General features: G+C 39.3%; 1 protein-coding gene across 3 annotated transcripts in view; it reads right to left on the bottom strand.

Moving 5' to 3' along the window:
• The window catches only part of TDRD7 (tudor domain containing 7), a 63,263-nt gene that overhangs the window by 15,014 nt on the left and 22,825 nt on the right, over positions 1-25,424 (bottom strand). For all 3 annotated transcript variants that reach the window (XM_074361866.1, XM_074361865.1, XM_045515220.2), the window contains 5 exons: positions 20,660-20,733; positions 18,156-18,373; positions 9,140-9,726; positions 5,787-5,973; positions 1,536-1,647 (listed from right to left, as the gene is read on the bottom strand). In XM_074361866.1, the coding sequence (XP_074217967.1) occupies positions 1,536-1,647; positions 5,787-5,973; positions 9,140-9,726; positions 18,156-18,373; positions 20,660-20,733 (1,178 nt within the window). The remainder of the gene's footprint in view (positions 1-1,535; positions 1,648-5,786; positions 5,974-9,139; positions 9,727-18,155; positions 18,374-20,659; positions 20,734-25,424) is intronic.

Genomic DNA, 25,424 nt, shown 5'->3' with positions numbered 1-25,424 from the left:
AGGTTTAAAATATATGTATTATAATGGGAATGCCCTTTTGAATGATTACACTGATGTGGGCAACCTTAAAACAAGAAGAGTTGATAATCAATCTGAATTTCTGTCTTAGTTGAAACAGCCTTCAGTTTATATACAAACACATATTTAAGACAAAAAGGTTAATACATACAAGAAGCTATCAATCAATTATGTCTGCCAGTCATGCATTTGTAATGTTCTTCCTAAAAATAGGCCCTTTTTCATTTTCTAATTAAGTATACACAATTATTTCTTTCATGAACATACACTTACGGAAAATTTACACAACCTCCCTCCTCCTGTCCTTTCTTTTTAAGTACACCATGATGGCCCATGATACCAAAGAACTCTCTGATTTATCAAAGAAGATTAAACAGTGTTTAACATAATATGGTTATTAGGTGACTTTTACCATAGTTTAATTATTCTTTAAATTCTTGGAATATTGTAGTTTCATGTATCATATGTATGACAACTCTAAGTGAATCTATTAAACTAAGTAAACTACACCATCATTTCCCCAATGGGACTGTCACATCTATTCCTATATTTTTCTCCTTTAAATCCATAAGCAAAAGTTCACAGACTCCCTCTGACCTACCTTTCTCTTGTTCTTATTCTGTTCTCCAGACACATAACTTTATAGCATTTATCACACCTTTCATTTCAGTATCCTAAATCTTTTCCTATGTGCTTGATATGTTCTTTTCAAAACTAACTCCCATGGGTTTATAACCAGATTTTATCTGATTATACGTGAGCTTTATCTCACAGACAGAGCCAAACCCAGCTTCTCTGAGATGAAGACTCATCCCTGCTGGGAAAAAGGTACTTCTTCACAGGTCTGATTTTCATGAAAACAGCTCTGATCATTTTCTGAATTTAGCTCAGGCTTTCCTGGCATGATGCATACACATTCCAATGTCTTTCCTCATCACTAACGTGGCCTCTGTGTGTCCTCCATACTTCTGCTTATCCCTAAGTGTCACTCTCACATGTGCACTTTCCTGTGCTTCCTCGAGGAGGAAAGAGAAGACTGTGACTGTGCCAGCGACTGCCCGAGACCTGAAGCCAGGCTCGTGCTTGGGTGCATGAGGACAAGCAGCATCCACAGAGCTCATCTCAGTGGGCAAGAAACTGAGAACCACTTCACAACAGGTGGAATAACATGATTTAAACTGATCAAACCCCCTGAAACAGGGCCTCTAGTGGTTGTTACTAGGGCAGTTAGGAAACCCCCCAAAATCCCCTGTAGGATGGCCAAGACATTTTTGTAATGAAATTAAATATGCAATACATGTTAAATATAATGTAACCAAAATAGTAGAAACATTACAACATTTTAATAATGATCACACTGTATAAAGACAACATTAACATGAATTTATTATACCTTTCAAGAAACAACCAATTATTAATACCTTGAGATACTTAGTATATTTTAGGATTTAACCACCCAGAAGTACAATGGTAATACGTGTCAAAATGGAGAGCACTTTAAAAAAAGTTCCTTTTACCTGCTAGCTTACACTTTGTAGCTTGGAATGAGAGTGAACAGAACTTCGGGTTCAATTTGTATGCTTTGCTCTTTTCAACATTTTCACTAAAACCATAGTCAACATAGCATACCTAGTGGTAACAGAAACAAAGTTTAGTTTCAAATAAAATTCTTTATTCTCATTTCTTAAAAAAATCACTTGATGCATTTAATTGGCTCCAATTTACTCCATAATCAGCATGTGAACTGCCTGGAAAATGCCAGGGGAGGGGCCTCTGACTTAGCGCAGAAGAGGAAGGCTGGGGCTGGGACCAGGGAAGCTAGATTCCCTACTTCTGGGCACCCCTCCCCTCCCCCATCCTCTTCTGTGCTTTTGCCAAAAAGAAGAGAGAAGACTGCTGAGCTCCAATGCCGTCTGTTGCCAGCTTCTCAGCAGCACACTATCTGGTCTGCCAGCCCTGACTGCCCCCACCCTTTCCTTAATACCGTGATGCCTGCATCACGTTATTCTTTCTTGATTTACGCTTTCCCACTAAGGATCCGTGTCCTTAGGCAGCAGTCTTCGTTTCTAAAGGAAGCATCATGCTGTGGTATTTATCAGATTCTAGATTCCCCACAGCAGCATTTGTGATGGCCTGCTCTCAGCAGTTACGCTCCCGGGGACCGAGATGCTTTCTGTCAATGACGACAATTATGTCACGGCTGGATAACATGGAATTCTACACTGTAAAAGTAGATGCTTCTGGTTTTTTTCCAGGGCTGTGGGGTTGGGTTAGGCCTTCATCCAGCTCAGCAAAAGGTCCCAAGCCTGCTGGGCAGAGATCTGTGTTTGCAGAAACCTACATGACACTTCCTCACCACTGGCACAGGTTGTTGAGAGCCTGGGTATTATTTTTAGAGTATTAATAAAACTTTCAGTTGAAAAGGACCATAGAATCAAAGCCTTTTCCTTTTTGGAGAAAAACAAAATCTAGAAACATAAAGCTGTGGTTTAGAACGATAACTCAGAATCTGAGGGAAAGCATTGAAACCTTAGTGTGCATTAAAACAAATGATGGTTATTACAAAAAACAAAACAAATCAACAAAAAAGCAGGGCAAAGGCATGGCAAAGGAATACCAAGTAACACAGAGTTCTACTTTCTGCAGTAAAATAAAGTCCACAGCTTCACAGTATCTAGATTATGGTACTAAGTATACAAAACAAAAATTTCCCCATCAGAGAATCTAAGGGAAAAAAAGAACAGAGAGATGACTAATGCCTTTCCCTGACCACCTGATAACTGGTCAGTGGGGCCTGGCGTCCCACGCTGGAAGCAGTCCGTATCGTGACTCCGGGCTCCCTGAGGCCTAGGTCGCTGGCAGGGCCCCCACCGCGCAGCCAGCCATTTCTCAGTCCCAAATCACCACCTGCTCTTCCTTCCCAAAGGCCTTGGGATTCGGGCAGCTTTTGCTTCCTTTAATAGCTATCACCACCTACAACTTGGATTCTGCTCTTCCTAGGCCTACAATGGAGACACCATGGTCTGAGAATAGGACATAACATGTGAAATCACGATTCCTGGGCAGTTCAGAATGTATTCCTAGCACCAAGGGACTAGAGAATATCTGTTCTAAAATCTCAAAGGGTGTCTATAATGTTTAGAGCTTGTTTTCTGTTCTTGCTTTCTTCTTTTGACTCACGAAACCATGTATTTGTATGGCAGATGCAGTTCATGAATCATTTGCCTGTGGACTATCCAGCTGGACTCTCGCCAGCCTCCGCCTTGTGTCCTTGCCCTGGGATCAGCAGAAGCAGGCTCATAATCCTGGCATCGGGCCCCAGTCCATTCCTGGTTCTCTGGCCCCCTCAAGTGGCCACAGATCTCACAGCGCCACCTGAGTGATCACCAACAGACATCCGTGGGATGCAGGCCTGGGCCAGGCCAAACTGGCGCCAACCTGAGGGGGTGACCACAAGTTCCCGATTCTCATACTCACCAAGATGTGTGGAAAGCAAGGAGAGAATCAGTATTTCTGCTGTCAGGCAGAATAAAATTCAAAGAGAAACAAGACTTGCTAAGTAGCTGGGGATTCTCCAGACAAAGGGAAAATTTAATCTCTGTTTCAATGGGAATATGGGGGCCAAGACCAGGCCAGGATCCCCACAACTGCTGCTGTCTTCAGGATTCACTTCCGTACAAAACACCAAGCTACCCTCTTAGTCCGAACACTGGCCCACAGCTCTCAGCAGCAGTGACACAGCCGGCCGCTTCCTCCTTGGGGAGACTCTGCCCAGTTCTGGCTTCCTTGGCACAGTCCTCTTGGCTTTTCTCCTTCTCTGGCCATTCTTATGGCCTCCTCTATCCTCTCATGCCCACCATCTAAATGCTGGAGTGTTTCACAGCCTGGTTCCAGGTCCCCTGCTCTTCCCCATGGTGATTCTTTCTCTAGCTGATCTGATCTAGTCCCCTGACTTCAAGTAGCACCTACATGCTGATGCCTCCCAACCTGCTCTACCTTTAGTCCCACCTTCTCCCCGAGCTCCAGGCTCGCCCATGTGAAATCTCATAGCTATTCTCAAACTTAACAGGTCCCACAAAATTCCTGACTCTCCTATAGACTGGCTCTTCTCCCTGACTTCCCCATTTCAATAAATGGCACCTCTGTCCACCCAGCTGCTCAAGTCCCAAGCCCAGCAGCCATCCTGAATCCTCTGTTCTTGCCTTCCACATCCAATGAATTAGTGTCCTGTCAGTTCTACCTTTGAACATATCCTGACTCCGTCCTATTACCTCTGTCTCCACTGCTGCCATCCTAGTTCAGGCTACACGTTGCTGGCTACTGCAACAGGTTGTCTTTCCTTCTTTGCCCACTACAATCCATGCCCCACACAGGCACCAGAACAACCTTTGAAGCAACTGAACCAGATCCCATCTCCCTGCTTATCCCTTTCTTCAGTTATTTTCTATGCATCCTGGTTATTTCCTTCACTGCATGTAAACTGGCTCATTTATTTACTGTGTATTGTTCACTATCTGTCTTTTTTCACTAGCATTTAAGCTTGAGAATAAGGACTTATCTGTCTTGTCTCCTTCCCTAGGACAGTGAAAAAAATGAATGAAAAGTGTACCAGGTATATAGTACCTGATTTTATAGGTAAGGAATCAGAGAAGTTAAGTAACTTTCTCAAGGCCACACAGCTAGAAATGGCAGAGTTGAGTCTCAAACTCAGGTCTAACTGATTCCAGAGCTTAAACTCCCAAAGTAGAGGTAAAGAAGGAAGGAAGGGAGGCCCAAGTAACTTCTGCCCTAAATATCTCAGCCTGGGAGAGATCATTGAGGAGTATCTGCATTATTTATTGGAAACACTGTTGCACTGTTAACACATCACTAGGGCCTGTATATGGTTCTCTTCATAAGCAATCCCTGTGCCTTCGAATAGCTTAAGTTTTCCTGAACTTCCTAAGGGCAAGGAAATGGTCGGGAAGTAGACAGAAGTTCATCTGGGAATGTTTGGGGCAGTCAATTATCCCTTACCGACTAGAGGCCACTCAGGTTTCTCACTGAGCAGAAAGCAGTGATGGGGCCACACTGACTGCGGTCCTGATCACCTGGACTCCCCAGGCCCTGCAGAGCTAAGGGTTCTGAGATGTGCTAACCCTGCTTGAAAACCTAGACAAAACTGTGCCTTGGTGAGCAAGTTGCAGTTCTGGGTCTCTGAGCTGAGGGAAAGAAGAGGCAACGGGCAGAGGCCCATCCCCAGTAATGTGGCCAAGTCTGGAAGTGTCGGAGCCTGCTGAGGGAAGAGCCCGGGGAAAGAGCCCTGTGCCCTTTCCAAGGCGACGGAGCGGGTAAGAGTTGGGGCACAGCCCAAGTCTTATTTGGGGTTCTCTTCAGCTGGCTGTGGGACTGGGAACAGAAGAATGTCATCTCCTCTAATCTGCACTGTTTCCCTCACTCCAAAGTACTGACCTTGCTAAGAAGCCCACAGAGCTCTGATTGGTATTTATGACACAGCCTCGGGGAATGGGAATAGAGGGTTTTTCCTGATTGCATCATAGGTGATGGTACGTCAATGGAGCTTTTTTTCTTTTTTTTTTAACAAAAACTCTAAGATAATATAACCACCACTGACTTAAGAGCTGACAGGGATCTTTTGTAGGTATTATCTTTTCAACTTCTAACGAAAACTTAAGGCAGTTAGAAAGGATACAATATTAAAAACAACATTTTCATCTGAAAAATTATGCTTATCTTCATAAAAATTTGCTTATCTTCATAATGCTTGCCTTTATTTTGTTCTCTTCTGTTGAGATGATCTGTGCCCGTAACCAAGCATCCTCCTCAGCATTTACAGCCAGCAACTGGCCAACTTGCACAGTCTGGACTGGTGTGACTTTAGAGTTCTTACTGTAATACTCCTTCATCTCATCTTCCATTAACTCCTGAGCAGCAGAGTAGTCTTTGCCCACATATCTGAATTAAAGGAAGAGAACACAAATGAAGCAACCTGGAAGACGGAAACCTACAGGAATTCATTAACGTTATTATTTTTCTACTGTCATCTTTGGTTCCAAACTCAGACTTGCTCACAGGGAGGAGAACATGGATTTAATAAACATTTCTGTCTTAAAAAAGGAGAATACAATATTGTGGAGCTCACAAAACACGACCAAGGTCCAACACACCACACGACAGACCAAATGCTCAACAACAATCCAGAGAACTAGAGGATGTAACAATAAGCAGCCAAGGAGTCTGGGGGGAGGACCAGGCCGAGAGACGACTCTAGGGAAGGGAGGAGAGGAAAAGAAAATGGAGACACCACTGGAGGCCAGAGGAGCAAGAGTCAACTTCATGTTCTGACCACCACTGCTGGAGAAGAGAATCTAGTTGAGAGTTCTGCCCTAAGGCTGGGTCTGAACAAGTCACAAGCTCTGAAAACCAATGAAATTTTACTAGAGAAAAACAAACTCTTAAATACTATAAACACAACTGTGTGACAGCCCATCCCTCCAGCTTACTGAACAAATTACAACAAAATGCTGAGTTCTGATACCCTTAAAGAGATGACATGCTCTAGATACATGCCTCTTAAGTTGCATGTTTTTTAAGAAGGTTTTTTTTTCTCCCAGGATACGCTTCTATTCCCTTCTACAATCTTCTGCTGTTGACAACTGTAATCACCTTGTCCCAGTTCATGTTATCAAAACAGTCTTTTTTTCTTTCTTGGCTTTTAGTCCTCAGAGACAATTCCATCAAACGCCTCCTTCCAGGATGGAAAACCTGGCAAACCAAGTTTGGCTCCTGTAACAGGAGCTATCTCAGCCATGGGACGAAGCCTTCTGAGTTTGAAGGCTACACTGTAACAGCACCAGAATCACCTGGACAGGGAGATGGGGGATACACCACGAGAACACTGCTCATTGAATTGTTCTAGCTTTTACCCAGTGCCCAGGTGGCCCCATATAGCTTTAAGAAACTATTCCTTTAGGAGTGATTTCCTGTATTCCTGGTAACTATCAGCAGGGCAGAAGACACCATGGTCAACCTATTTGTAAGCAGAGGAAAAGAAGCTTTTAAAAATCCTACACAAAATGGAAATAATGCCTCTTTTGGGGGAAATGGGTATTTTAAAACCAAATACAACATGCATATTATTCACTGCAGAAACAGCTGTAAAAGCTCTGTCATACTCCATCATTTAAGATTATGGAGCTTTGTAAGTGTTAAGGCACTGCCTGGAATGCAGCTGCACTCTTGGCTCTGAGTCTCCTAGGAGATCTGCAACTCTGCCCAGGTGCCCACTTCCTGGGACCTGGAGTCTCAGGGGGCATCCCTGCAGCACTGCTACAGTCCTGGGAGCGCCACTGGCAGAGGCCCAGGCTGTAGCCTGTGGTTTGCTAGTTTGCTTAGCACGGCCTCCCGCCATGGAAAAACAAGGTGGTGAGGAGCAGCATGAGATCTGCAGGCAGCTTCTGCTCTGTGCAGCAACCAGCAGAGAACCACAGCCAGCTACACACCTTGGGTGACGGGTAGAGAGGTAATGTTCCAGTTGGTATGACAGTGGGCAGTAGAAAGAATGAGCTCATACATTGTCCCCAAACTACCTGAGCAAGTGAGCAAAGAGTGATGTGTAGGCCACTTAAGTATGCCACAAATACAAAGTTTTACAAAGTTAATTTACTTGACCTAAGGGTCCTGCATGGCACCTCTCTGAAACTTTTATGAGTCACAAGCTTAGTGTCCTGAGCCTACTGCCTGCCTGGGTAGACATGAGTGTAGAACAGGGCTCAGCCCAGCTGGGATCTACTAGGTGTTCAGGGTGGTCGAGGGACACCAATGACCTAGGGTCAACCTAACCGCAGACATTATCCATCATGCTTGCCAGTTGCCAGCCACCCTGTTGAATATGTAGAATGCTGACTCTGGGATTCTAATTTTTACTGAAAAAAGGGTCTAGATAATCTTAGGACCCTGGACTTAATCATCCTGGAATAAACTGGAACCTCCCTGGCTGAAGCCCTGGAACTGATCCAGATTCCTGCCAACCCTTTGAGAAGAACACCAGATATCACATGACTGATCCAGTCCAGCGCTGGGTGCTTGCTCTCTGATAGTGGCACCAATGACTATTGGTAACAGGTACCAAAGGGTTCTGCTAAGGAAGCGGATTTAGATTTTCTTTATAATGCCAAGTGATGAAAGTTAGCAATGTGCTTCAACTCAATTTATTAGTGAACCATAGTGGGACACCTAACCCTCAGCAAGCCATTTCTATTTTCAGGCCAAACCACACCTTAGAATAAAAGCTTTACACATTTACCACCCCTGTATAAAACGGACTTCTTCAAAGCTTCCCCACGTTCCTCTAGTTTGAGCATCCTAAGATACTGGATTCTTACTGCATTATCCACTCAGTCTCAGTTTGTTCAAAGAGAAGTGCTTTAACAGTTTTGCTGCATTCTTTCACTGAAGGACTGAGCCTTTTCCTGCTCTGTCCAGCCACAGCCACACCACGGGCTAGTGCCTCCAGAGATCAGCTACACTGGGTCCCATTCTTTACCCCAAGTCAGAATGGCAAATATTTCAGTATGAATTTTCTATGTATTCTACATTTTCTCCAAAAGTCCACATCAAGTGCCTGGAGCTGGACTATTTTTTGTAATTTCAGCTCTAAGGCTATGATTCCTTCTCCCAGGCAATGATATCAAAAGGCTCAAGAAACCAGAGGGCTAATCTGAGGCATTACACTAGGAAGGTGGTAGCTAGCTGTTGTGACTTTTAGGAAACACTATACAGTTCCAGATTAAACAGTATTACCTACGTAGAATGACCTGCTTTTTCTATGGACTGGGTATTGCTTTTGACATATATAGTTACCATTATGCTTTTGACATACTTTTTTTTCCACATTCAGACCGTATTATCATTCTAATTTTTAAAACTGAGAGAAATCTTTTCTTGTGAAAAGCTGTTTATTTTGAACATTTAATGAGTATTAAGAATGTATTATCACACCTCATTATAACTCTTAGAACTAAGAATATACCATTCTTCCTCAACCACCAGGATCTATATAAAGAATAGCCAAGTAATAATAGCGCACCAGGATCCTAAAGAATCGGAAAATAAAACTTGCCTGATAACTACTTCATTTGTGTTGCTCAGTTCAACCACCAACACAGATGGGGACGCCTCAGTTGGAATGATCAATGGAGGAACTGCTACGTGCTCCACAAAGGTATCAGCACTTCTGGCAACGTTTTCTTCTATCTGCAAATACTCTTGTTCAACCATAGACTTGATATCACAATTGCCATGGGCTTGTCCTGCATCCTTTGGGACTTTGTCAGTGGGCAATGGAAGTTTAGCATAAAGAATGGCCTTTTGGGGATTTCCAGAAATGTAGTCTACGGTGCACACATCAGAAAGTGAGGCAAGAGTTTTCAAGGCATCCTCAGGTAACTTCACTTTGTACATGTCCTCAAATGCCTTGGGGAGCGCACTGGCCCAAAGCCCACTTGAGTATTTTGCCAGCAGTTCCGCAACTTTCTCTTTAAAGTCTCCTGGCATAACTGCTGGACACCCTTTGAGTGGTGGGATTTGTTTTGGAGCAGGAAGTGGGGATGGAGGCACTTTCTCAGCATTCAGTTCACTTCTTGAAAGCTGCTTTCTCTTCGCTGGATAAAGAAGTAAATCTTGACCACCACTGCAAGGTTTTTCCACCTGAAATTTTTAAATAAAGCAAATGACAGATATTTTAAAGACTATACACAACCTGAGAACACATTTTAAATTTGAGAGAAACACTGTTTTCAAATTAATCAAGAGAACACATACGTGTATATTTTACTCTTCTCAATTACCAAGGCTTTAATACATTGCCTTCACTTGCAAAAATCATCATGCACTGCACTTCAGAAAAAAAGCAGGGGAATGAAATAGTATGAATTTGAGGCATCCTACGAAGCATCTCACCTCCAACAACCTGAGGAAATCATGGATGCCTCTGTCCTGTCCATCACACGTCTCAGCTAGCTCTCTCTGCCAAATCCAAAGCAACAGCTTACCAAATGGACAGAATATAAGGGGGAACGAGACTATGAAAAGGTATCAGAGTTGTTGGGAATAAACCACTGGGAAGAAAGCTAGGAAATATTCAGGCAAAATCGAAGTGTTGTCTCTCTTCTTCTTGCAATATCCTGAGAAAATCCTCAGCTTTTCATTGTTTAGAAAGGATACTCCAGAGGTAAGTTACACTTTTTCCAACAATCACAGTAGAAAGTTAGCTAAAACTGCTGTCCCTCCAATGAACAAGACTTTAAAATGCCCAGCCTTTGTATGTCGCTCAATCTCCAATTTTTTTGCATGACATTCCCAAGAGGCACGGCTTGATGGCACCTCTTTTCACAAGAGAAGGAGGAGAGGAGACGCTGATGTACGGCACTATCTTTCCAAGCTCTGAGCCTTTCCACTTCCAGACCAGGGGTCAGCACGCCACAGGCTGCAGCCTCATGCAGTGTGCTACCTGTTTTTATGTAGCCTGTGAGCTGAGAATGATTTTTATATTTTTAGATGGTTGAAAAACATCAGAATTACTTCGTGTCATGAAAATGACATGAAACTCAGTGTACAGAAATGAAGGTTCACTGGCACCCAGGCACGCTCTCTGTAGTGTGGACAGGTGCTGTGCACTGCAGCAGCAGAGTTGGAGTCAAGGAGCTGTTCCGACTGTGGGTGACAGTCACATAGCTCCTGGCCTGCAAAATCTAAAATATTTGCTATCTGGTCCTCTACAAAAAGTTTCTCAACCTCTGACTAGACTGAAGTTAGTATTTATAGCCCTCTGAAATGTTTCTATTTTGTCAGGTCCTATTCATCCAGTGCTTAGCTGAAATTTAAGCCCTTAGGACTACTCCAGACCACTAAGTTAATAATACAAGCTTATAAGAAGTACCCCTTTTCTCAAGAAGAAAAGAATAATAAAATATTCTGGATGCGTATCTTGTTAGTAAAGAACATTGACTTCATTTACTCATTTTCTATATAATGCTTAGGAAGAGACAACATAGTTACAGTTGATCGTTGAACAACTCAGGTTTGAACTGTATGGGTCCACTTACATGCAGATTTCTTTAAATACCCACTCCAGTGCTCCATGATCCGTGGCTGGTTGAATATGTGGATGTGAAAGCGTGCATATGGAGGGCTGTAGGCTATACAAGGGTTTCCGACTGCAAAGGAAGTTGGTGCCCCAACCCCCACACTGTTGAAGGGTCAACTGTATGTATGTGTAAAGAAGGTATTTTCTTGTTATCAGAGAAAAGCTTTAATAAGTCAAAAGATTTAGCTGACTTAATACTAAGATTGATTCCTTTTAGTCTGACTATATATTCTAGATGATAAATAAGAGGAGAATGAATGGTAATAAAAGTACAAAACGTTAGGTTTTCTTCCTCGTTTTCTTTTGCCAATGTGTGCTTAAGTTTTGGGAAAAGTCCATGCCTGAAAAACCTAAAGCATCAATCAAGGCAGAGGCAAACTAGCCCATGTTTATCATCTTCAGGAATCCCCCGACATAACTAGTGGACTCCTGCTGACACCTTGTGACACTCTGAATAGTATTTATATGATTTTCATCGTTTGTGTCTTTAATTTTAAGCCCAGAAACACAAACATTTGGGACACTCCTCATTTTGCTCCCAATGGTTAGTCCACCTCTCTAGAGACTCCTGTTTTAAAGTCTGGAAACTTAAAATACCAATCTTCAGTGTGCTTTAAAGACACTCGAGATACAAGAATACAGACTGGGTATCTGGGGAAGGTTTGAGAAACATACTTTTTGAGAAAATGGAAAAATAAAATAGAATTCTATTTCTATGTGAGTTATTCACTTGTCATACAAAATCCTGGTTATTATAATTTTAGATTTAGACTTGGCAGTCCTCCATATCCAAAGTCAGCCGAAACTTCTGGGCCCTCTGAAAACCCATTTTCAGCCTTCACCTAACAACATCTTCTCAACTCTTTGCAACACCTTCTCTGAAGTGGATGGTAGAGGCTGATTTCTGTGGAACGCAGAATGTTTTATTCATCTAAAATAACTCTCACAAGCCTCCTGCCCTAACTGTCCACAGAGCCTCTTCTAACCCAAAGGAGGGTTAACAGCCCTGCAGGTTTATGGTCTTTTTCTTTCCAGTGAGTGAACTGGGAATATGAGATACCTCAGTGTTTAACATTCTCCCCAACTTCTGGTCCCAAAGCTTCCATTCCCATCAGTGCTTTAGATGCAATCAGGACCAACTACCTAACAACGCACTTTGTCAAACCTCTAAACATTACCTCTGACCATGACAAGCACACTAAATTCTTTCAACTAGGGATTAATACCTTAACAGAAGTTATGAACATTAGGTCTACTTGATGTGAATTTGTTCAGGGCAAGAGCAGAATTCCCACTTTTCTGGCCTTTATTCCAGAATAATGCTTAGAGATATCTGGAAGTAGTAAGCTTCTTGGGCTGTGTCTGCAGCATTCAAATCAAGATTTGCCAGTCAGCCTACAAAGGAGATTTTTGGCCAATAATCCAAAGCACAAACAATGGCCAAATAATCATCTGAATTAGAAGGCAGATTTCTTTCCTCAGCAGTTTTACTTTCATTGTTTAAAGCAGATACCCCACCCCACCACCACCAATCCCCAAACGACTAGTTCCTTGAATTGTTGGCACTTTCCATTTTTTACTGGCTGCTTCTTATCTCTAGAGGGCTGGCTATGTGCCTAAATGCCACTTTGTTCTCCGGTGACTTTGCCTCACTAAATTCAAATTTGCATTTACTAAGATTAAACATAGGCCCGACTTTAGGAACTGAACCTGATACTAACTGGAGTTGTTTCAGATGTCCTTCAACATGTTAGATAAAAATTCATGGATAAATTTAGTGATATGGAAAAAAATACCTGGTCCACGTACTTCAGTAACTAATCTTTGGAGAATGGCTGAAGAGTTACTCAATTCAAAGGGACAAATCATGAAACCTCATATTGCTAAGATCTTAAAATATATATATAATTTAAAACAAATTAATTTTTTCAATATAAGCTGTTTTAAATTTTTCATAAAACTGAAATTTGCTTTTCCCAGGCATTCTAATATGATCACCATTTGTCTTCCACAATGTGTCTTGCTTCTTCTTAATTTTCTGGTCAATAGATTTAGGAAAGACACCTATTACTATGTCTATCCTCAGCCTATGAGAAATCTCCCCGAAGGCAAGACATTGTGGGTCACAGTACGCTGTCCATCCTTCACTGTGCTCTGGTGCATCTGACCAGATTTACATGTTGATACCTTGTCTCATCCCCCAAAACAGAACAGCTCTCTTCTGGCCTTCACAAATGACCAAGGTAATCAACAGCTACTTGAAACATGGCTTTTATTATTTTCCTAGTGTGATAATCAGTTGCTAATAACCATTCCAGTTGGATCTCTCAGGAGGGTGCTTTTACAACTTCTAGTTCCTTTAGTGTACTTGATTCAGGTACATACCTGAGGAGGGGGTCAAAAGGCTTCCTGTTCTGTAGGAGAGGTCTGAGGACCATTATCCTGCCATTTTCCTCCATGTTTTCTTTGTTTTGTGGCTCTACATTTTCTCTTTGGTTTTAATACCCACTCGAAAAATCACCAGTCCAATGACTGGGAATGGGCATGACCTGAAACTCCATATATTTACCACGTATGGACCCTCACCTCCACTTTCCAACAGCAGAGACAGGTAGGTAACATAAAAGATCAACTCCCTACACGATGGAGTTCAAGCCATATCCTCAGGCAATCATCAGAAGATTTTAGTATCTAACATGCCTTAAACTTTCTATTTCCACAAGTTCATTATATTTAGCTTGATTTCTGTCTCATTTGATATCACAACTTACTTCTCTCACATCCCTCTGGGTTTTCATAAATTTGGAGTTGACAGTTTGGGTTTGGTAGATGTGAGACTCAAGGACTTAAAACATCACCTTCTTCAGGTGTCCTGTATATTCACATAAATAAAAGTCTTCATCCTATATGCCTAGAAACTTTCTTCTGAACTCTAAGAGGTCTTTACTTCTTCCTTTCTAATTTACTTGTGCTGTAAAGTTCTCGAAGCCAAACTCCTTTGAGTCGATGAAGGCTCACCTACTAACTCTGCAGCGTGGGGCTGCTGAGGTAAACTTACTGTTTCTTACGGAATTAGAATTTTCGTTGGGATTCTATAAAGGAATTGGTATTGTCCAATTAAATCAAAAAGTTTTCCAAAGCAGTTGTATGGGTCTCATTCAGCCACAATTTTTTTTTCCCACTGAGTAGCGGTTCTTTGTGCTGAAGCTTTAAATTAAGTTCTAAATTTCATTTTATATGGTCACCACCCAATACAAACCTGAGACAGTACGGTAAACTCATATTTACCTGGAGACCTGCCTTTCAGCACTTCAAGCATTAGTAATGGTTTGACATTCAAAACCAAACCAATTAAAAAACTCAATTTCAGCAGTGAATAAAGACCCCTAGGTATCTGGCAACAACGAAAACATCAAAGAAGACTACACCTTATGATTAGCCAGTTCACAGAAAGAAAGACTGGTTGAGGACCTCCTTCAGAGCTCAGTCTCTTTGAGCTAAAGCTGAGAAGTGCTGGAAAAGTTAGACAACTGAGAACGAGAAGAGGAAATGGGGCTCAATAAAGACAAAACTGATAGGTTCAAACCCGAAGCCTCTATGGAAGTGCGTGGGGCACATGCTGCACACAGGAAAACACCCTGAGACAAGCCACACCTGTCCGGCTCAGCATCCCAGACCACCGACTCTGCCACCCTCCCTGCAGTGGTTCACGGATGCTTCACTCTACGTCCAACATAACTCAGAAAGGGTTATAATTTTTAGTCGCTTCTCTTAAAGCACAAGTGTTTGTGGCATATTTCCCAGGAAGTTAATAAAAGGTAAAGGTGAAAAGTTCCTTGCAGAGGGTACCCCTGACTGTTCACAAACCATCTACCCAGAGAAACTCTTCCTCTACCATCTTGGACGAGTAGTTTTATAGACTCTGTGTATCTCAAGGCTAATACTCTCTTTCACTCCCATCCCTCTTCCCAGTAAGAACGTCATACTGATGCTAACTGCAACTATTTATATTCGGATAAATTTCACTCTGGCCCAAGGTTAGGCTCTTGCTCACAGGTCCCTTTAGGAAGACATTACCCTGGTTAAATGTGCTGCAGATCTTTCTGGGATGATCTTGGCTGGCAGCTGTGGCTTTCACTGTACATTCTAGCCAAGTCTCATCACCTTTGTGGGGAGCAGGATCTGCTCCTCTGGGATGGCAGAAACTCACTGCATCTTGGAGTCTCACTCAATCCCTTTATCCACTGCTCCTTATTTTTCAATTTAAACTTTTGTTCTGCCCCCTTCAGTTTCCTCTGTTTTCATAGAAGTAAGTTCCTCTGTAGTTTGCTGGGCATGCCTCTGGTTTACAGTGGGTTTTAACCTGCTTTCATTTAAACTGGGCTGCCCCTCAAAAAATAATAGCTGCCTTTCCCATACACCTGCTATGTGTCTGTACTGTACTGACAGCTGCTTTTTACAGTTTTTGTCATTTAATTCTAATAACTCTAAGAGATGGGTAGAAAGTCACATTTCAAAGCAGACTGAGGCCCTGATTTGCATGATGAAAGAAATATAGCTAAGAAATGGCTAAGGCAAAAACCTAATTCCAAAGCCCAAACTCTCTACTGTACTATGGGGCCCTGCAGGGAAGTTTTCTGTCTCAAGTTCCAGAAAAGCAACCTCACATTACCTCTCACAACAAGTCATATAGAGAGGCACACATTACTAAGCCCTTTTTACCTTAAAATTTCTGTACGGTGTTTGAACCTGTCTGACCTTGTTTATAGGAGAAACAGCCCTGGGCATGCTCCCAGTGTTTCTGCTTTTCAGCAAAGTGAAAAGCAAGAAGTCAGAAAAAGGGAAAATAACCATGGTGTAACTGTTTAAAACTGTCTAAAAATAACCATGATGTAACAGTTTTTAAAACTGTTTATGAGCAGACTGTTAAACAATATTCAGAGCTATTAGAAAAAACAGTTTTGAAAAATGTCAATAGACATAATTAAGACTGGCAGTTTTTGTCATCCTAGACACAATACTTCACCAAGCAAATTCTCGTATCTAAAAACTGAGTGTGATTGCTTCTCAACAGTCCTATTCAAAGTTGAGGCACAGCATAGAAACAAGGAAGACATATTACATTTCTGCTTCATGTTCTACCCTTCACTGCCTGGACAGAAAGTAATCATGCCACAAAAATGCATCTGAGAAGTCAAAAAATTAAGTATCAGTTGTGCACCTGAAATTTAGTAGGAAACCATCCATCTTCAATAAAATTTTAACGTCAAAGAGACAGGTACTCTCTCACTTGCAATCCTAGCAAGAGAAATTTCGAGGCTTTGCAGATATGTAGACTAGCAAGGATGAAAATTTCCCCCCAAAAGCTATAAATTAAGCTATACAAATACTAGTAATTATCATGCAGTATAAAATAATCAGAAACATAATACATTAAGAAGAGTCTATGAAGTTAATTTAAAATTGTTTACTCCAAAGATAACTTCTTTATCAAAGTATAATAGTGACTTATATGTTTATTGTGACAGTAAAAGGGGCTCTAAGTTCATTGAAGACATACATTCATGAATGTCTATGGATTTAAAAAATAAAAGAACCATATGCTGTCCAAGAAGGAGCTCCAGGCCCTGAACCTTCAAACTGAGCAGCCTGGTGAAACCTCAAAAATTCCAAGATTAGGGAAACCAAGGGGGTCCTCAATGCTGCTAAGCCTGAATCAAGTGAGAATACTCTTCCCGAAAAGGAGTAAAAATGAAATGAATTAGGAATTCCCACTGTAAGAACAACCCCACATTAAATATAAATCAGGGGTAACATTCTTAAGATCATTAAACATTCATGACTTTTTAAGTAGGGAAACAACCATATTTCCAGAGTTTGATATTTCCACTTCACACTGTATATTCATCAGCATGTCACATTGCCCTGAATTGTTCTTAGCACCCAAGGCAGTGACTGGTACCTGGAGGTGCACAATAAATGATGTATGAACAAATAAGATAGCTGGATGGATGGATGGATGGATGACTCCTGCTTGGAAAGCCCAGGGGACTTGAGTTGGTCAAGTGCCCTGGAGGGAAAAGTAGTTACAAAAATACATGCTGCCTTTGGCCAGGTGCTTTTAAGAGGGAATGGCCTACATTCTGCCCAAGAGGGTTAGGGGCCAAAATACATATTAAGTTAAAGAAATGAAAGCCTTCTATCAAACAATAACTGTCATGCATATTTAAGCTTAGAAGCACCAAGCACTTATAAGCTTAGAAGTACCAAGTCGCTGTTAATCCTACCATTTATAACAGTTATGCTGTTGAATGTATTCTATGTAAATAAAAACATTAAGAAATATCTGAAAATTAATTACTTTGGTTTAAGAATCTAGTTGTCTCTATTTCTGGCTGAATTAATAAGATTTCTAACAAACTACTCTGATCCATCATTTTATTATAATAAATACTCAAGTAGGAACAGGTATGAGAACTGAACAGCTCACTTTTCAATTTTTTTCTCCAAAGAAGTTTGTAAAAATTTAAAATGTGAACCCTACGTTAATTTTAAAAAATGGTACTCTATAAAGAATTAGACAAAATAAGTAAAATTTGTTCAGCTGAATATCTTTAAAAATGCTGAGGAACAATCATATAAAATCTGAGGCTAACAAAAAATGTTCTATTACTGGTAAGCTGAAGTGATTACAATGACATAGCCATCAGTATCTATGGGCAACAGTTCAATACAAAATGGTATATATGTTAGCATATATTAAACACATTTAAAGATGATTTTAAAACAAAATATATAAAAGCAGAAATTATGACACACACAGCCCTCAACCTTGAGAGAGATGTGTTAATCATAGGGATAAAGGTTAATGGAGCAAAATTATGCAATGTGCTTCATGCTCCCCAGATAAAAGGTGCTATGACTAACAACTCAAAATCTGAAAGCAGGGCAGGGAGGTGGCATCAGAAGGGAGGAATAAGAAGAAACGTACCGTGCAAATATGAGGCCAGTGTTCAAACTGTTGTAAAATTCCTTGATTAAGTTCTTCTTTATATAACTCTTTGTAAAAATGTGGAAGCTTAGATATCCAAATGCCATTGTTATGCTTGTTTAGTATCTCCTTTATGCGGTTTTGAACCTCATCCATTTTATAAGTGTAAGAGGCAGGAGGCGTGACATTTGGCTTTTCAACAGCCTGATTTAAATTATCTTTAAATTAAAAAAATGATAGAATTAACCAGAATGCTTAACACTTTAGATTACTCCCATTACCTAGTATTTGTGTCTCTAGGCTTTATTATTCTTCAGGCTTGTAGGGGTCAAGAGACTTGGAAGAAAGCAGGATTAGGCAGATGTCAACTTCATTCTAAGTTTTAACCCTGAAATAACCAGGGTCAACAGCCACCCAGAGAGGGAGCCTAGCCCCTTTATTTTACAAGGGTACTTCATAGTTTAATTTAAACATCAGGATGATCTTGCTTCATAAAGAATAATGAAATTTATTATTTAACCAATCATTTTCTAATTGCAACTAAGAAAGGTTAAATTTTAGACAATAATAGCATATATGTAATATTGAATTTAAAGCTATACTCTACAAAGCATAAGATAATGCCTTAACAGTAAAATCAAAGAACATTTTATAAAAGTAATTGTCCAGGTTTTAAGATTTGATCAATTTTTCCCTTTATTAATGAGAAAAAATAATATAGCAATAAACAGAAGTTCAAAAGTTGATCCACCTGTAATAATCATCTTAGCCTCAGTTTATAAACATAAGTAATAGATCTGGTGTCCATAGATAGTTATTAATGATTTGTTTTTATTTCCCCAATCCAAATCATTTATTTTTCATAAATGAATACTTAAAAAGTTTTGGCTAGCTCTCTTACTCACATTTATTTTTTATTTACAACTTAGAATGCCTGTGTTAACATTCTGAGGCAATAAAGAAATTTAATTGTCCACTATAGCTGACATTTCTGGCATTTTAAGAACTATGAAACTCATTCCAAACCTCTTCTAAATTTCACTAGGATACAGATTAGAGGTATATTAAAAATGACCACCTATAAACAAAATACGTTCATAGTTTAAGAAGATAGTATTTCTGGTGAGATTCAATAATTTTATTTCATTTTTAAACAAGCTGGTAGAGACACACATAGGCTGGTTTGGGGATGCTGACCTCTGAGGATGCCAGGAAGACAAAGGGAGAGCTGTTACTTGAGGATAGCTGGATACTAACTCTGCCTTACCCCTCCACGGCCTTGCTGACACTTAGTTTGGCTCAGCAAACAGAAGGGTCCAGAATGTCCAGAAGTATCTCCTATTAAAGGCATAGCTGATTTATAAAGTTCTTGCCAAATAATGATAAATAAAAGAACTAGGAAGAAGGAAAAGATGAATTTCTCAGAACTGGCCAGTCCCTCTCTTAAAGAGAGTGTCAGCAGCTGACACACAGTTGGAGTCCTTGCAAATGTACCTGCTCTGTGGGGCCACTACAGTCATTTAAGCTTTTGTACCTTTTGTTAACAAATCAAGGAAGCACTCCGCGCTACTAGCAGAGAGAAGTTATATATAAATGTGTGTAAATCAGCTGCTGGGTGAATTGCAATCCTCCTGAAACAAGTTCTTTTGGTTCTGCAGAAAAAGCTTACTCTAATTTAAAGAATTTACAACCTCTAAAGGGTATACAACTTTACTGAATAGCCATTTTTCAGAAAATACATATGTTAAAGTGATCGATACAAACACAATTAATTGTTCAATTTATTTCCATCAGAAATACTGGAAATGTATTCCCATGGAAAAAAATGATTTCAACTCAGTAAGAATCACACTTACAGCAGCAAATCATTTAAAATCACATTTAAATTTCATGCAGCATAAATACTAATTCTGAAAATAGTGTCCCTAGAGTGGGTCAAAGAGCAGACGATTTACACTTTGGGTGGAGGAGGCAAGGTAAGTGGGTGCATTTCCAATCTTCAGATTCTTCGACTTTATTATGTTTCCTATCATTTTCTTAATAGCCCTTTTGGATTTTATAACCTGAGGAATCACTTATATTCATATTAAGATGCTCAGTAGTCACTGCACAGAGTTTAGGAGACCAGCTTTTACATGGTATCTGAGTATCTGAAACTATTTTATGAGCTGATGTCCCACATTTACGTACTTTAAATCTTATTCTCTAATGAGTGAGTGACAAGGGACACAAGGATCTCTGCAGGTGACATGTGGAGGTAAAACAGAATAGGTCTGCTGTGAGAAAGGCCTTAAGTCAGAGTAATGATATCCTTGAAGATAATATTTTCCCTGTACATCACTTCAATTCAAAATTTAAAGAAATTAGGAAGAGGGGAGGAGAAATATATTCCAAGTAGGAGAAGGTGAGTGCAAAAGTCAAAAGCCACCACCAGATATTTTTCTTGGGGCTCTGAGGTTCCAGAAGCCGTAATGTATCATGAAGACAATGTTTAGAAGACATACCACTCATTTCCTTAGTAAAGGTTCTTGAGAGATGCATCTGAAAAGGTGGTGGAAGGGATGCCTTTGGGCTAAACCTACAGTATAAAAAAAGAAGTAAATTAAAATTCAAATAGCAAAGCCAATACCAAATTTTAAATGCTATACTTTTCATTTAAAGTCTCTGTGGCATTGAATAGCAAAGTCATTAAAATATTTCAAAAAGGGAAAAAAAATTTCAAAAAGGGGCAAAAATTAAAATAATACCTGGTATCAGCTTTCATGTTTCATATTCACCAGAGATGATATATTAATGGCTAATATTAACCAGAAGTTTAAAAGAAATTGGAAGTCAGGGGATTATCAATATAAAATAAAGAAAATGATGCAAAGAATAAACAGCTGAACATAAAGGAAATTTTGAAATATAACTAAGAAATGAAGGACTTGTATCACCAGATATTGAAATGTATTATAAAGGCACAACACTTAAAATAGTTGAACAGTTAAGTAAAACAGCAGAAAGCTTAGAAACACTCAATTTACATAATATCCTAGCACACAATAAAAGTGGCATTTCAAACCAGAAAGGGGATTCCTTAATTAATACTTAGAAACACAGATTTTCCATGTCCTACCCTCACTATTTTCATGTGAATTATACTAGATATATGTAGAAAGATTTCCCAAAAACGAGGACAAAGAAATAACCCCCCACCCTCTCCGTACACAGAAATCATTTGTGTTCATCTCTGTCTCCCTCACTAGATTCCAAGTGTCTTAATTATTTTTGTTTCTAATGCCTAGGGCAGTGCTTGGTACATACAAAGCAGGGTAAATGTTTAAAACGGTAAGAACAAATGGGACGACTGAGTGAATCAGTGACTACATCTTGCCCAGCAGTGGCTATGGGACTAGAGTGGTGGTAGTGGCACAGTACGCCTATTTCACAATTTTTGAATAGTATGGAATACTCTAAAAATTAGATCAATTCTTTGAAATGAAGCACATCTCATCAAAATATTTTAATTCTAAAAGAAATTATTAGATTGTAGGCTACCAGTAAAAAGCTTATTTAGTATATGATGCTCTGCCATTATGAGAACATCACATTTGTGTATTAATACATCTGTATAATGACAGAAGATGCCAAAAACATATATCCAACTCTTAACTTCTGCAGAGCTGGGAGGGAGACAGACATCCTCTCCCTTAGACCAGAGCCCTAAAAATGTAAGCTGGAATCTTCCTGTGCTTTGAGTCAGCTATGAGGGCTCTAGTAGAAAGCAGAGTGTTGTGAGCGAGGAGTGAAAGTACAGCAGGAACTGCTACGGCTCAAGCACTGACAGGTCTACTGCACAGGAAAGAACAGAGCCAACACAACAAAAGGAAGATATTCAAGGAAAACTGTAGGGACACATGAAAAACAAACATAGTAAGATAACAAAGGTACAAACCAGTTTTATAACAATAAGTATGAAAGACATTATTTTGTTTCCTAAAAGACAAATACTTACGCTGCTCCCCCCCAAAAAACCCCAAATTTAAACATGTCATTTATTAGAGACACAATTATCATCCCACTAATATTTAATAAGGATCTACTATTATGTGCTAGACATTGTGTCAGACAGTAATGATCAATGATAAACAAGAGAAATATCACCACTCTCATGAACTACACAGAGTTGAGAAAACTGACTGTGGTAAGCCGCTAGTAGATGGCCTCCTGGTATCCACAGCTGTGGTAATCTCACCTTGAGTAATTTGCTTCTAATCAATAGGACACTTCAAGGCTGAGGGGATTATAAATAATTAGATTACAACAGATTCTAATTTCCACTTTGCCAGCATACTCTCTCCCTTGCTGGCTGTGATGAGGCAAATGGCCATGTGGGGAGGCCTATGTAGCAAGAAACTGAAGGCAGTCCTTGGCCAATAGCCAGACAGATCTAAGGAACAACTCAAAAGGAATGAAATGTGCCAACAACCATGTGACTGAGCCTGGAAGTGGATTCCTGCTCCGCTGACCCCAGCCATGGCCGATATCTTGTCTGCAGCCTCATGAGAGACTCTGAAGCAGAGGACCCAGCTAAGTGGTTGTTAGATGCCTAACCCACAGAAGCTAGGGGATAAGTATGTGTTGTAAACTGCTAAATCTGTTCATCTGTTACACAGTAGATAATTAATGCACTGATAGAATCTATAAATAAGAACAAAGTCTACTAAGTGCTGTAATAGGGGCAGTAGGTATAAGAAAAGCACATGATAAAAGCCACAAACCAAGTTAGGAGGCAGAGAGAAGGAAGCAGAAAGTAAAGGTTATTAACACTTAATATAAAGTTATCATATTTGAATAGTTTGGCACTGCAGAAGAATAGACAGGAATGGAAAGCCCAGAAACTTTGAGTCATATATTTGCAACAATTTAGTATTGGTGAAGACAGCATGTCAAACCAGCTGGGAAAGAAAGGATTACGTCATAAATGATATTAGGACATGTGGCTAACAGGAAGAAGATTCCTATTCTCACCTATAAAACAAAATAAATCCCAGATGAACTAAAGATTTAAATGCAAAAAATAAAACCATAAAAATTCTGAAAGAAAACAGAAGACATATTTACATAATATTGGAGTAGAAATGCTTTCCTAAGCATAACACCTAAAGGCAGAAGCCGTAAAGGAAGAGATTAATAGATGTACCTATATAAAATTTTAAAGTTTTGTACATCAAAAATATAATAATTAAATAAACTGAGGGAACATTGCCAACATATTATAGGACAAAAGGGTCAACATCCTTAATTTATAAATCACTTTTACAGTTTAGGAAGGAAAAAACCAAAGGATAAAGACATGTAACTCATAAAAGCCATAAAAGGGCTAATAAACATATGAAAAAGTGTAACTTTCTTAAGAATTAAAATAAAAGAAACAGAAATGAAAACACAGCTACATTTTTTCACCTTTTAGAATACCAAATAAAAACTGATGCCCAATGTTGGCACAGGAACAAGTAAATGATCATTCCCATACGCTTTTAGAAGAATCTAGTTGGTGTAATTTGTTTAGAGCACAAATTAGTAAAGCCTTCGTGTGTATATCCCCTATCTAGTTGCTCTATTTCTACCAATGTAGTCTAAGGAACTAGTTGTGAGTATATGCAAGGACTATTCTACAAATATGTTCACTGTAGAGTTGCTTACAATAGAGAAAATCATTTACATTCAACAATAGGTGGTTGGACAATGGACTACCCTGACACTAAAAATGATAATGTAGATGTGTTCTTAATGATATGGAAAATGTTTACAATATAGTGCCTTTTATAACAGGTTATAAGATAGTAATACATGACTCAATTTGTATTTTTTTAAATGTATATAACTATGTAAGACAGAAAGATACTTTTAAATGTTTACATTTATGTCTGGATTGGAGGTGATTTTTTTTTCTTCCACTTACTTTTTTATACTTTGCAAATTTTCTACACCGTACACATAAGTACTTCTGTAATCAGAACAACATATTTTAGAAAACGCTTCCTATAAATATTTAGTACATGAGTTTTACACCTACAAGTCTCAGAAATCTACATTTATTTACTTTAGCTTAATATTTGAAAGAGGCCTTTTCAATCATGCTGCCTGCTGGCTAATGCCAACAGTCCTTTATTCATATTCAAAGTCCATGATCTTACTTACTACAATTTACATACAGCAACTTCTCTCTTTCTAGGCCTAATGCGACCCTGGCCTTCAGCACCATATTCATCTATGTTTTAATGCATAAATATATTCAATGCCTCATTTTAATAATCTTTTCACTTTAACAAAATAAAATGGTGATGAACTACATTATTTTAGAAATAAACTTTTCCCAGAGAAACCACAAATCAATTATATAGCCTCAATTTTGATCCCTCTTTCTATTTTACTGTAGACACATGGTAAACTTAGACTGATACCTACAATATTAGAGAATATCAGTTGTGTTATTTTTCTAGAACCTTCTAGTTTGTTAACTGGCAGGCATGAGTTCTTAACCAGCATTTTTCAGAATGGTCTTCTGGGGCCAATGTGTCTCCTGTTTTAGTATACAAAGAGGCACGTATATGTACATAAATTAATTTTTCTAGGAAGATCATTTATAGCTTTCATCAGCTTCTCAAAAGATTTGGTAAATCCAAAATGTTTAAACTCATAATAGCTTACACTACTTAATATTACTGCTTAAGATTTCTTAAGTTTAGAAATAAAATCTTTGGCTATTCTACTCTGATAAAAGCAACTTCTTTGACTTTATAACTAGAAAGGCTGCCCATAATCTCTGCAACTGGATGGTATTTAGATTTCTCTTAAAAGATTTCTTTCAATTTGTCATTATGCTCTTTAAAAAAGGATTTAATGAAGATGTTTTACAACATCTTTAATAGACTATAATTAAAATAGTCTATAATGTAATCCATACAAAGAAAAACAGCTGAAGACAACTGCGTATGTAATTCTAGAAATCATTGTACAAGAATGTATAAGACATTCTACTACACAGAATTCAAAATTCTTACTGTGAAAGGCAAGAGACAAAAGCATATATTATATTAATTCTCAAAACTAAAACCAGCTTTTGCTATCAATTTTTAAACTTTTATTTTGAAATATTCATAAATTCATGGATATTCACCAAAAAAAAAAAAAAATGTCCATAGAAGTCCCATGTACCCTTCGCCCAGTTTCCCCCAGTGGTAACATCTTGCATAGTACAGTATCAAAACCAGGCAACTGACA

Source organism: Camelus bactrianus, chromosome 4 (assembly GCF_048773025.1).
Source record: "Camelus bactrianus isolate YW-2024 breed Bactrian camel chromosome 4, ASM4877302v1, whole genome shotgun sequence".
Classification (NCBI taxonomy): Eukaryota; Metazoa; Chordata; class Mammalia; order Artiodactyla; family Camelidae; genus Camelus; species Camelus bactrianus.
Note: the sequence above shows the minus strand (reverse complement) of the source record. Positions and strands in the feature narration are given on the sequence as shown.